The sequence below is a fragment of the Molossus molossus genome, unplaced genomic scaffold, assembly GCF_014108415.1.
Source record: "Molossus molossus isolate mMolMol1 unplaced genomic scaffold, mMolMol1.p scaffold_m16_p_12, whole genome shotgun sequence".
NCBI lineage: Eukaryota > Metazoa > Chordata > Mammalia > Chiroptera > Molossidae > Molossus > Molossus molossus.
Window position 1 is genome coordinate 10,518,786 of NW_023425347.1, and position 12,149 is coordinate 10,530,934.

Consider the following 12,149-nt stretch of genomic DNA (forward strand, 5'->3'; position numbering starts at 1 on the left):
TGAATTCATCAGTCTTTTCCTTTGTTAAATAATAATATCATTGTTTCTAAGTATCATATTTATGATTGCTTATTGAGACATGCATTCTGAAATTTAGCATGTACTTTATTTCTTTAAAAGTAAGATGTTTATCACGCATCTAGAGAAAAAGTTTTGACTTTTTAAATCTTTTGCTTGAATTTAGTTGATCTTATTTTAACTTTTTATTAGCGCTTATAAATGTGATTTAGAAATTTATATATATATACATCTATCTATCTATCTATCTATCTATCTATCTATCTATCTATCTATCATCTATCATCGTTTATCTTAAATTGGCCATATTGTTGATGTGCAAGTTTGAAAGACAATATAGTAAAATATTTTTTCTTTAACTCTGAAAAGATGCCATTTTCACTTATAGGAACTAGTAGAATTACCTGCTTTCCCATAGTCTTGACCTAATTTTTTCCTCTGCCAGGTACTTGCAGGGATTTGATAGGAGATTGATTTGATTTTAGAGGGTCCTGGAACTGTACAAAGTGTTTTTCATACTGGAAAAGACATACCCAGTTTTTTTTTACAAGTTTTAAAATTTATTGCCCCTCCCTAACATGTTGTAAATTAATTTGTTTGCTATTTATTTTACTTGGAATGTAGAAATTGATGTCATTAGCCGAAAGGTAAATTTGATCACAAGAATGGGTAGACTGTCTTTTAACATTGTTTTTATTGGACATCTTTGCAGGTCTGGACATTAGATGGGTAGACTGCTACTTTCCTTTTACTCATCCTTCCTTTGAGATGGAGATCAACTTCCATGGAGAATGGCTAGAAGTTCTGGGCTGTGGAGTGATGGAACAACAGCTAGTAAATTCAGGTAGAAAAGAAGCTAACATTTTGTTTGCAGGCTTTCTTAAAAAACACTCTTCTCTCCTTTTACCTCATTTACATATTCCTGTAGGATAACCACACCATCTTCCCTCATAGTGCCCTCCGGACTTATCTCTGATGCTTAACTCTGGAAGAGCTTAATCTCTCACACCTCATTTAGTAATGGTTTCTGGTTTGGGAGATGTTTCTTTATTTTTTTTAAATCTTTATTGTTGAATGTATTACAGATGTTCCTCCTTTTTCCCTCGTTGACCCCCTCGTCCCCACTCCCACCCCCCTCCTGTCTTTTCCCACACTATTGTCTGTGTCCATTGGTTATGCATATAAGTTCTTTGGTTTATTTCTTCCCATCCCCCAACCCCTTTCCCTTTGAGGTTTGTCAGTCTAGCAATGATTTGTACTTCTTAATTCCCTCACCCTTTTCACCCATTCCCCCAACCCCCTCCCATCTGGCAACCAACAAAATGTTCTATGTATCTATGAGAATGTTTCTGCTCTGCCTGTTCAATTTGTTTATAGATTCCATTGTCTATAGATATGTTGCCATTTTGTTTGTTCATATATTTTATCTTTTTCTTCATTTTCTTCATTATCTTATCATTTCATATAATAACGGTTTGGTGGTGATGAACTCCTTTAACTTTTTCTTGTCTGGGAAACTCTTTATATGGCCATCGATGCTAAATGACAGCTTTTAGAATAATCTTGGTTGAGTAATCTTGGTTGTAGGTTCTTGCTTTTCATCACTGTGAATATTTCTTGCCACTCCCTTCTGGCCTGCAAAGTTTCTTTTGAGAAATCAGCTGACAGCCTTATGGGAACTCCCTTGTAGGTAACTAACAGCTTTTCTCTTGCTACTTTTAAGATTCTCTCTTTGTCTTGAACCTTTTGCATTTTGATGATGATGTGTCTTGGTGTAGGGGTTCATCTTGTGTGGGACTCTCTGTGCTTCCTGGACTTGTATGTCTGTTTCCTTCACCAAGTTAGGAAAGTTTTCTGCCATTATTGTTTCAAACAGGTTTTCAATTTCTTGTTCTCTCTCTTCTCCTTCTGGTACCCCCAAGATGCGAATGTTGGCACGCTTGAAGTTGTCCCAGAGGCTCCTTACACTCTCCTCATTTTTTTGGATTCTTTTTTCTTTTTGCTGTTCTGATTGGGTGTTTTTTGCTTCCTTATATTCCAAATCAATGGTTTGCTTCTTGGATTTACGTACTCTACTATTGAATCTGTGTAAATTATTCTTTATTTCAGTTAATGCCTCCTTCATTTCTGACTGTGCATCCATCATTTCTGACTGGTCCTTTTTTATGCTCTTGAGGCCCTCACTAAGTTCATTGAGCATCCTTATAAGCAGTATTTTGAACTCAGCATCTGTTAGGTTGCTTATCTCCATTTCACTTAGTTCTTTTCTTGGGGTTTTGTTCTGTTCTTTCATTTGGGACCTGTTTCTTTGTGTTCTCATTTTGGCTGCCTCCCTGTGTTTGTTGCTGTGTATTACTTAACGAGAGGTATGGGGCTATCTGAGACCAGATGCTGCTTGTTTGAAAGAATTTAGGAAAACCTGAAGCAGGATCCAAGACAGGCCAATCCCATGGTTAAGCAACTAGCAACAGCTTGGGTGGGACTGAAAGTTAGGTGGGGCAGGGCCTCAGGGAGTCACCAGGGCAGGGCTTCCAGTGTGAGCCAGGTTGCTGGAGTCCCAGATATGGAGACTGTCTACCGCCTCAGGGAGGGGCTCACCAAAGGAACAAAGACCTCTGACAGCACGTTTGTCCTGGAGAAAGCCCCCTCTCCAGCCCTCGCTCCAGTGCCAAACAGCTCAGTTCTTCCCTGTATGTCTCTGGCGCCCCTCGAGCTGCCTCCCCTCCAAGCTTAGAAGGAGAGAGTCCGATAAGTCTGTGCGCGGGCCCTTTAAGGAGCTGCCTGGGGCTCCAGCCGCTTCAGCTTCCCTGAGCCTCAGTTCCCGCTGGTTTTTCCAGCCAGAAGTTATGGGGACTTCTCTTCCTGGCACTGGAACCCTGAGCGGGGCACCTGGTGTGGGATGGGGATCCCTCAGTCCTTAGAGAGGACCTTCCCAGCCGAGGTGTCCTCCTGATTTTTATCTGCCACGGGTGGGTGTGGGACCAGCCCGTCTGCCTCCGCCCCTCCTACCAGTCTCGATGCAGCTTCTTTAATTCCGTAGTTGTAGGACTTCCATTCAGCTTGATTTCAGGCGGTTTTGAATGATGGTTGTTCTATAGTTTAGTTGTAACTTGGATGTGGTTGTGGGAGGACGCGATACCGCTTACCTACCCGCCATCTTGACCCAAAGTCTGTTGGAGATGTTTCTTGTCAGCACTTTGTTGTTGGTGTTCAGCTTTGTCATTGTGTATTTGTTGGTATGTTGCCTTTTAATTGCCCCACTGGGTTGATGCATGTTATGAGTGGATTTGTCTTCCAAACTGTTTAAGAACAAAGTCAACATATAATTTTTTTTGTTCATATTGCATTAGAATAGTGCCCAAATCCAGATATATTATAAATACAATAAAACACAATATAAAAATACTGAGAGGCCTCTGTGTTGGTACTACCATCTGATTGACGATAAGTTGACGACGGGGTCTCATTAAATTCTTTACGTAACTAAGGTACTTGAGAAAGAACTTTCCAACTCTTCTCTGCAGAACCATTGCTTAATAAAAATAATTATTTCTAAAGTTAATTTTAGAGCTGTGAGTCTTTTAATGTCATCCATACTTAAAAAACAAAATCCCAAACCTCAGTTAACCAAGGCAAAAACATAAGCAAATTAATTAATTCATTAATTTGTTGGAAGTCTAATCTAAATATATGCTAATACTCATTTTTATACTTCATGGAGTTATTTACCAATCTCAAGCCCTCCTTCACAGGAAGTGTCATTAGAAGCAGGTTTGAAATCATCTCAAAATAGATACAAATAAGGATTTTTATAAGATGGTGCAATACCTGAATACCTGGATATCAAAAATATGAGCATGTTTCAGAGGGATAAATCAGTTATCAACAACCGGTAATTAAAGTGGTTTAGAAGAGTCTTTATCTTTCAAATAAACAAAATATTTACAAAGTCACTATCTGAATTTAATTTAAAACATTTTTTCAGAGTATAAGTCCTCTATGGGGAGTCAGGTGAGACTGTGTGTTTGAGTCAACTTAGCTAGTCAAGTTGAGCATCTTGTCATATATCTGTTGGATCAAAGACCTAAATATAAGACCTGAAACAATAAATTTCATGGAAGAAAACAAGGTACTAAACTTCTGGACCTTGGTCTTAGAAAGTACTTTATGAATTTGACCTCAAAGGAAAGGGAAGTAAAAGCAAAAATAAGTGACGGGGACTTTTTTGTTTTATAGACAAAAGATTTGAAGGAATTCTAGGTGTCCTTCTCCCAGGAGTTCTTGGTGTCAGGGGCCAGAACTAAGAAAGTGAATCAGGGGATGAGCAGCTTACATATCAGTTGTCACATGGAATTGTGCTTCCTTGTACGTTTTCCAGTGTCCTTGATGGGTTTTATGAGGTTTATTCACACAGTAAACTGCAGAATATAGTTATCTGAACCAGGTTTCCTAGTCATTGTTGCACATTAATCAGACTGCTGTTCTATTATTAGATCAGCACATCAGGTATTCTTGAAGGAAATGGCAAAATGGGGGGAAAAAAGAAGACACCTAAGATGCAAATATGTTTGAGAGATTCACAGTGGCAGTAGGATGTGCTTTTAAGTTACTAGGAAATTGTACACATAACATTTAAATAAAATATCTTGTGTGTGAGAGAGAGAGGAACTAAAGAAAAGGAAGAAGAGAATTTTAGGAAAGAAATTCTGTGTAGGTTTTGCTATTTGAACTTGAAGTTATTATGACAAAGTTCTGCTCTGTGTTCCCAGACTTGAATGTGTTTTGACACATATAGTTAAATTTTTAAACTGTGCCTGGCAGTCTCTAACCACCAACACTTGTAATTGCAGCTTATTTTTTTAATTTTTATTTCTGAGTTTCTTTGGCATAGAGAAAGACTATTCAATTTTTCCCTCTAATTTTCCTATGTTTTCTTCCCTTCCTTCCTCTCCCCTCCCATCACCTAACATTTTATTTAATTATTAAAAAATATTTTTCTTTATTGATTTTTTTTTTTTTGGTATGTGCCCCTAGTGGGAACTGAACCTGGGACTCCCTGGTTCGCAGGCCGATGCTCCAAACGCTGAGCCAAACTGGCCAGGGCTCTTTATTGATTTTTAGAGAGAGAGGAAAGGAGAGAGAGAGAGAGATAGAAACATTGATGAGAGAGAACATCAATTGCCTGCCTCCTGCGTACCCACCACTGGGGATCAGGTTCACAACCTGGGCATGTGCCCTGACTGGGAATCACGTCCCCGGCAACCTCTTGATGCGTGGGTCAACACTCAATCACTGAGCCACACTGGCCTGGCATCACCTAACTTTTTAAATAGACCTTCCAAGAAACAATAAAGTCGATGGTTGTAGATGCTCATTCTTTGAAGATCTCATAGAGGTTCAGGTAAGTGATGAAATAACTGGGAACCAAAGCTGATGCAGCAGTGGTTCTAGCGGGCGATTGAGCCCTTACGGTGTGCCCTCATCTCACTACTTTAGGTGCTTCCTGTTATTTAATCTTGATGACTAGGCTCTGAGGTAGAGCTGTCATTATCCCCGTTTTATAGAGCCTGAGAAAGATGATCAGGATCAAATAGCTAGATAATGGTAACACAACTTGCCCAAGTCTTTCTGACAACAGTTAGCTACTCTGTTGTGCTACCCGAATAATAAGTTGCATGATTTTGAAGTGGCTAGAAATTAATTTCAAATAAATTATTCTCACATGGAATGAGGAACTACAACCAAATGAAACAAACAACAGCAAGCAAACTGTTCTGTAGTTATTTGTTACCCCTAAACAAGGGCAGTGCTACCATATATGTTATCTCCTGTGGTAGAGTGCATTTAATTAGTAGCATTAGATTAGATTGCTATGTGAAGAGTCAATAGAAGCACATCATTGCACATTTAAGTTGCCTGTGGCATATATGTGTGTTTGTGTACAGAATAAGATAAGGCCTTTCCAGATAGAATTTTATTTTAATTCTTGCAAGTCATAGTGTCTTTATTTTAAGTGTTTTTGAAATTTTATATTAACACATGGATGCCTTTAAGATTAAGTTATTTTTTTAAATTAATTTATTTTTGTTACAGCTGTTTTTCCACATTGACACCCTCCTCCCCATCCTCCCCACCTCATCCCCAGCTTTGTTGTCTGTGTCCATCGGTTATGCATACATGCATAGAAGTTCTGTGGTTGATCTCTTCCCTCCCCCCCAGCCTCCTCTTCTGAGGGATGTCAGTCTGTACCCTACTTCCACGTCTCTGGGTCTGCCCTGTTCCTCAGACTGTTATGTTCATTATATTCCACAAATAAGTAAGATCATGTGATATTTGTCTTTCTCTGCTTGGCTTGTTTTGCTTAGGATAATACTCTCCAGGCTCCTCCATGTCGTCTTAAAGGATAAGAGATCTTTCTTTCTTACAGCTGCATAGTACTCCATTGTGTATATGTACCACAGCTTTTTTATCCATTCGTCTACTGATGGATACATGGGATGTTTCCAGGTCCTAACTATTGTAAATAGTGCTGCTATGAACATGGAGGTACATATATTCTTTCTGATTGGTGTTTCAGGCTTCTTAGGGTATATTCCCAGCAGTGGGATCACTGGGTCAAGTGGCAATTCGATTTTTAATTTTTTGAGATAACACCATAGTGTTTTCCTTAGTGCCTGCACCAGCAGTGTACTAGAGTCCCCTTTTCTCCACACCCTTGCCAACTCTTGTTGTTTGATGATTTGTTGATGGTGGCCATTCTGACCAGTATGAAGTGATACTTCATTGTTGTTTTAATTTGCATCTCTCTGATGATTAGTGATGTTGAGCATTTCTTCATATGTTCTTGGCCATTTGTATGTCTTGTTTGGAGAGGTGTCTATTTAGTTCCTCTGCCCATTTTTTAATTGGGTTCTTTGTCTTCCTTTTGTTGAGTTGTATGAGTACTCTATATATTTTGGAAATTAACCCCTTACCTGATGTATCATCGGCAGTGATGCTCTCCCATACGGTGGGTTGCCTTTCCATTTTGATGGTTGTTTCTTTTGCTGTGCAGAAGCTTTTTGTTTGATGTAGTCCCATGTGTTCAGTTTTTTCCTTTGTTTTTGTTGCCTTAGGTGATGTATCAGTGAAAATTTTGCTGTGTATGATGTCCAAAATTTTGTTGCCTACGTTTTCTTCTAGGATTTTTATGGATTCATGAGTCACATTTAAGTCTTTTATCCATTTTGAGTTTATTCTTGTATATAGTGTAAGTTGATGGTCTAGTTTCATTTTTTTTTGCATGTAGCTGTCCAAATTTCCCAACACCATTTATTAAAGAGTCTGTCTTTACCCCACTGTATGCTCTTGCCACCTTTGTCAAATAGTAATTGAGCATAATGTCTTGGGTCCATTTCTGGGTTCTCTGTTCTGTTCCACTGGCCTATATGCCTATTCTTGTGCCAGTATCAGGCTGTTTTGATTACAGTGGCTTTGTAGTATAACTTAATATCTGGTATTGTGAGCCCACCTACTTTGTCCTTTTTTTTTCAAGATTACTGTGGCTCTTTGGGGTCTTTTTTGGTTCCATATGAACTTTTGAAGTATTTGTTCTAGTTCTGTGAAGTATGTCATTGATATTTTGATGGGAATTGCATTGGATCTGTAGATTGCTTTGGGTAACATGGACATTTTAATGATATTAATTCTTCCAATCCATGAACAAGGTATGTGCTTCCACTTTTTTATATCTTTTTCTGTTTACTTTTTCAATGTCCTGTCGTTTTTAGCAAATAGGTCTTTTACTTCTTTGGTTAAGTATATTCCTGGGTATCTTAATTTTTTTGCTGTGATGGTAAATGGGATTTTTTTTTTTTTAGTTTTTCTGTGACTTCATTGGTGTACAAGAATGCCATCAATTTCTTGACATTAATTTTATATCCTGCTACTTTGCCAAATTCATGTATTAAGTCTGGTAGATTTTTGATGGAATCTTTAAAGTTATAGTGTCTTTATCATTGCTTTCAGAGCCTTAGATTTAGTTATTGTAAAGTGAGTGGTGACTGTTTTAATAATGTGCTTTTTCTCCTTTGAGGAGATTTTTTTTGAGGACAGAAAGGTGTCACGTCCCCAAATACTGCACACTTATTTCCCAATGGGTCGACTCAGGCTGCTAATATCTTTTTATACAGTATGTGGAGCATAAACATCTAAAACCATCACCATGGATCTTGATTGTCCCAGGAAGGAATTTACCATTTATTGAGCCCCTGTGAAACTTAGAAGATTGTACATAGGCCAGGGGGAGGAAAGGCTCTGTAGTGGAAAATAACTTTTAAAAAATGGAATCACCTTCCTTACCTCTTTGTTAAAATTTAAAAATTGCCTCTTTTGGAGAAAACGAAATATACATAAACAGTGTCAAGTTTTAAAGAGTCATTTTTATCTTGTTAATTTGTTTGTCAAATATTTTTTGAATTTCTTCTAAGGCAAATAGAAAAGCAAATAAGTATTGTCCTTGCCTTTGAAAATAGCACGGCACAGACAGGCATAAAAATAAATGATGGCTGATATTTGGAGTTGAGGCACACTGAGCAAAAGGAGAAGAATGAGGAATTGGAGAAGTACCAAGCTCTTGTCCTGTCTACGTTAAGGATGGAATGTGGTTGATGTGGGTATTTGAAATGTGCATCCCAGAATTGGTTAGGGTCCTGTTTTCAAGGGGTTATGCACTTTATCTTTGCTTGGATACCCGGATGACATACTTAATGATTCTTTTCCTATATAGGTGTAAATCTGTTTCCAGTCTATTCCTATTTTTTGATAGCCAATCTCTATAGCCTCTAGTCATATTTATGCCATTCAGTGTTATTGACCTAAGCTGGTAAAATTTTAGGTGGCATGGACCAGACTTTGTTACATATATGCAGACCTGCCGTTCCTGTGCATCTCATCTTTTTTGTGTGAGGAGCTGTGCTAGACAAAGAAGAAGGCTCAAAAATTGATAAATGTGATTTCTCTCTGTAAAACTTCAAGTGTAGCTATAATTACAGCATGTAGAGTAAGTGCCGTTCTTGACATGGAACTTTGGGAGATGTAAAGAGGGAACTCTGCCTATCAGTAAAAAGAATGAAGGTGTCATAGAAGAGGTGGAATCTGAACTGGGTCTTAAACAGTGGTTGTCAGACATGTGCCTAGTGATCACCTGAGGAGCTTATGTAGAATGTCTGTTCATAGAGTGTCAGATTCTGTAGGTCTGGGATAGGGATCAAGATGTGCATTTTAAACAAATACCTTGGATAATTCTTGTGAATGACCTGCATTCAGACCGTGCCTCCAAAGCTCTGTTTTTAGGAGAGGTAGAATATTTTTCTTACTTTGGGGGTATAATGAAAATATAATGAACTGCACATATTCAAAGTGGACAATTTTATTTATTTGTTTGTTTGTTTGTTTATTTTTGTTACGCAGGTTTCTCCTTTTTCTCCCATTGATACCCTCCTCTCCCTCCCTCCCTGCCTGTCCCCAGCTTTGTTGTCCATGTTCATTGGTTATGCATACATGCATATAAGTTCTGTGGTTTATCTCTCCCCCTTCATCCCCTCTTCTGGGGATTGTCAGTCTGTACCTTACTTCCATGTCTTTAGGATTATCCTGTTCTACAGACTGTTATGTTCATTATATTCCACAAATGTGTGAGATCATATGATACTTGTCTTTCTCTGTTTGGCTTGTTTCACTTAGGATAATACTTTCCAGGTCCCTCCATGTCATCTCAAAGGATAAGAGCTCTTTCTTTCTTACAGCTGTGTAGTAAGTACTCCATTGTGTATATATACCACAGCTTTTTAATTTTTTTTTTTTTTATCCTCACCCGAGGACATTTTTCCATTTTTTTGTTCACGTAGAGTAGGAGGGGGAGAGAGGAACAGAGAGAGAGAGAAACATCGACGTGAAGGGACACATCGAGTGGCTGCCACCCGCACGACTGACCAGAGCCGGGGACAAACTGCAACCGAGGTATGTGCCCTTAGCGGGAACCGAACCCGGGTCTCTCGGGACCGCAGGCCGACGCTCTAACCGCTGAGCCAAACCGGCCAGGGCTATTACCACAGCTTTTTTATCCACTTGTCTACGACGGATATTTGGGCTGTTTCCAGATCTTAGCTATTGTAAATAGTGCTGCTATGAACATGAGGGTACATATATATTCTTTCTGATTGGTGTTTCAGGCTTCTTAGGGTATATTCCTAGAAGTGAGATCACTGGGTCAAATGGCAATTCAGTTTTTAATTTTTTGAGGTAACACCATATTGTTTTCCATAGTGGCTGCACCAGTCTGCATTCCACCCATTTGATTCCTTTTTAAAAACAATTTATCTTTATTGTTGAAAGTATTACAGATGTTCCCATTTTTCCCCTTTGGGCCCCTCCTCCCTTCTTCCACCCCCTGCCTTTACTCCACTATTGTCTGTGTCCATTGGTTATGCATATATGCATATAAGTTCTTTGTGATTCACTGTTGACATATGTATATACCTGCAAAATCATCATCGTGATAAAGATTTTTAACATTTTTATCACAAACCAATATATCCTTGTGCCCTTTTTCTAATTTTTTTCTCCCTCTATGTAGACTCAGTCTCTAGGCAACCACTATAACTCTGTCATTATAGATTACTTTGGATTTTCTACTTTTATATTAATGAATCATACAGTATGTATTCTTTAGACTCCATTTTGAGAAAAGTTAATGTGTGTATCTGTTGATATTATATGTGCGTATCAGTTCTTTCCTTTTTGTTTTTAGTATTGTTCCATTGCATAAAAATATCAAAATTTGTCTATCCATTTACTTACTGATGGATATGTAGGTTGTTCCTAGTTTTGTCCTATTACAAATAAAGGTGCTATGAATATTTGCATAAAAGTTTTTGTGTGGACGTATGTTTTCATTTCTCTTGCAGAGAAAACCTAGGAGTAGAATGGTCTCTAAGTGTCAAATAGATCAATGTAACTGAATGGTGTTCAACTCTTCTATGTCTACTGATTTATTTGGTCTTAGTATTCTATTAATTTCTCAGAAAAGAGTTAAAATTTTTTACTATGATTATGTACTTGACTATTTTGCTTTTATTTTATCAATTTTTCTTTATTTTTTTTGGAACTATAGTATTAGGTTCATACATTTTTATAAATGTTATGTCTTCTGCATGAATTGTCCCTTTTATCATCAATAAATATCTGTAATTTCTTGAAGTCTGTTTAATTTACATTAAAATACACATTCTAGCCATTCCTACCCCCGTCCTCAGTTATCTTTATATTGTTTAAGTAACATATATTATGTCTACATACATTGGAAACTACACTGTTTGCTGACAAAACTTTTGGCTTTAAATATGCATTTTAAAGAACATAGGAGGAAAACAGTATTCTTTACCTTTTTGTTGTTGTTGTTAGTCCTTACCTGAAGATATTTTTCCATTAACGTTTTTTAGAGAGAGTGGAAGAGTGGGGGGGGGGGGAGAAACATCGATATGAGAGAGTCACATCGATCTGTTGCTTCCCACATGACCCCAACTGGGGCTAGTTATGTGCCTGCCACCCAGGTATGTGCCCTTGTTTGGGAATTGAACTGGAGACCCTTTGGTCTGCGGGCCGACGCTCTAACCTCTGAGCCAAACTGGCCAGGGCCCTTAGCATTTCTTATGGAACTTGTCTGCTGGTAATGAGTTTCTTAGTGTTCCTCTGTCTGAGAATGTCTTTATTTACCTTTTATTATGAAGGATATTTTTAATGAGTATAGAATTCTGGATTGATAGATCTTTTTTCTTAACAATTTAAAGATATTGTTTCATTGTCTTCTGCCTGTATGGTTTCTGTAGAGAAAATCCTAATCATTTCATTTGTTGTTCCCCTGTATGTAATGTGTTATCTTCCTCTAGCTACTTTCTAGATTTATTTCATTATTTTTGTTTTTAGCAGTGCAGTTTCATGTGTTTAGGTGTGGTTTTCTTTGAGTTTATCCGTTTTCAGGTTCCTGAGCTTGGATCTGTAAACTTATGTCTTTGACCAATTTTGATAAATTCCTGGTCATTACTTTTTTTTTTTTTAACATTTTTTTTCTTTATTGATTTTAGAGAGAGGAA

General features: G+C 37.8%; 1 protein-coding gene across 10 annotated transcripts in view; it reads left to right on the plus strand.

Annotated features, from left to right (window-relative positions):
• The window catches only part of FARS2 (phenylalanyl-tRNA synthetase 2, mitochondrial), a 540,850-nt gene that overhangs the window by 188,960 nt on the left and 339,741 nt on the right, over nucleotides 1–12,149 (plus strand). For 9 of the 10 annotated variants that reach the window (XM_036257564.1, XM_036257555.1, XM_036257556.1 and 6 more), the window contains one exon: nucleotides 731–862. The exons of the other annotated variant lie outside the window; for it this stretch is intronic. In XM_036257564.1, coding sequence (XP_036113457.1) covers nucleotides 731–862 — 132 coding nt within the window. The remainder of the gene's footprint in view (nucleotides 1–730; nucleotides 863–12,149) is intronic. 10 annotated transcript variants of the gene reach the window in all.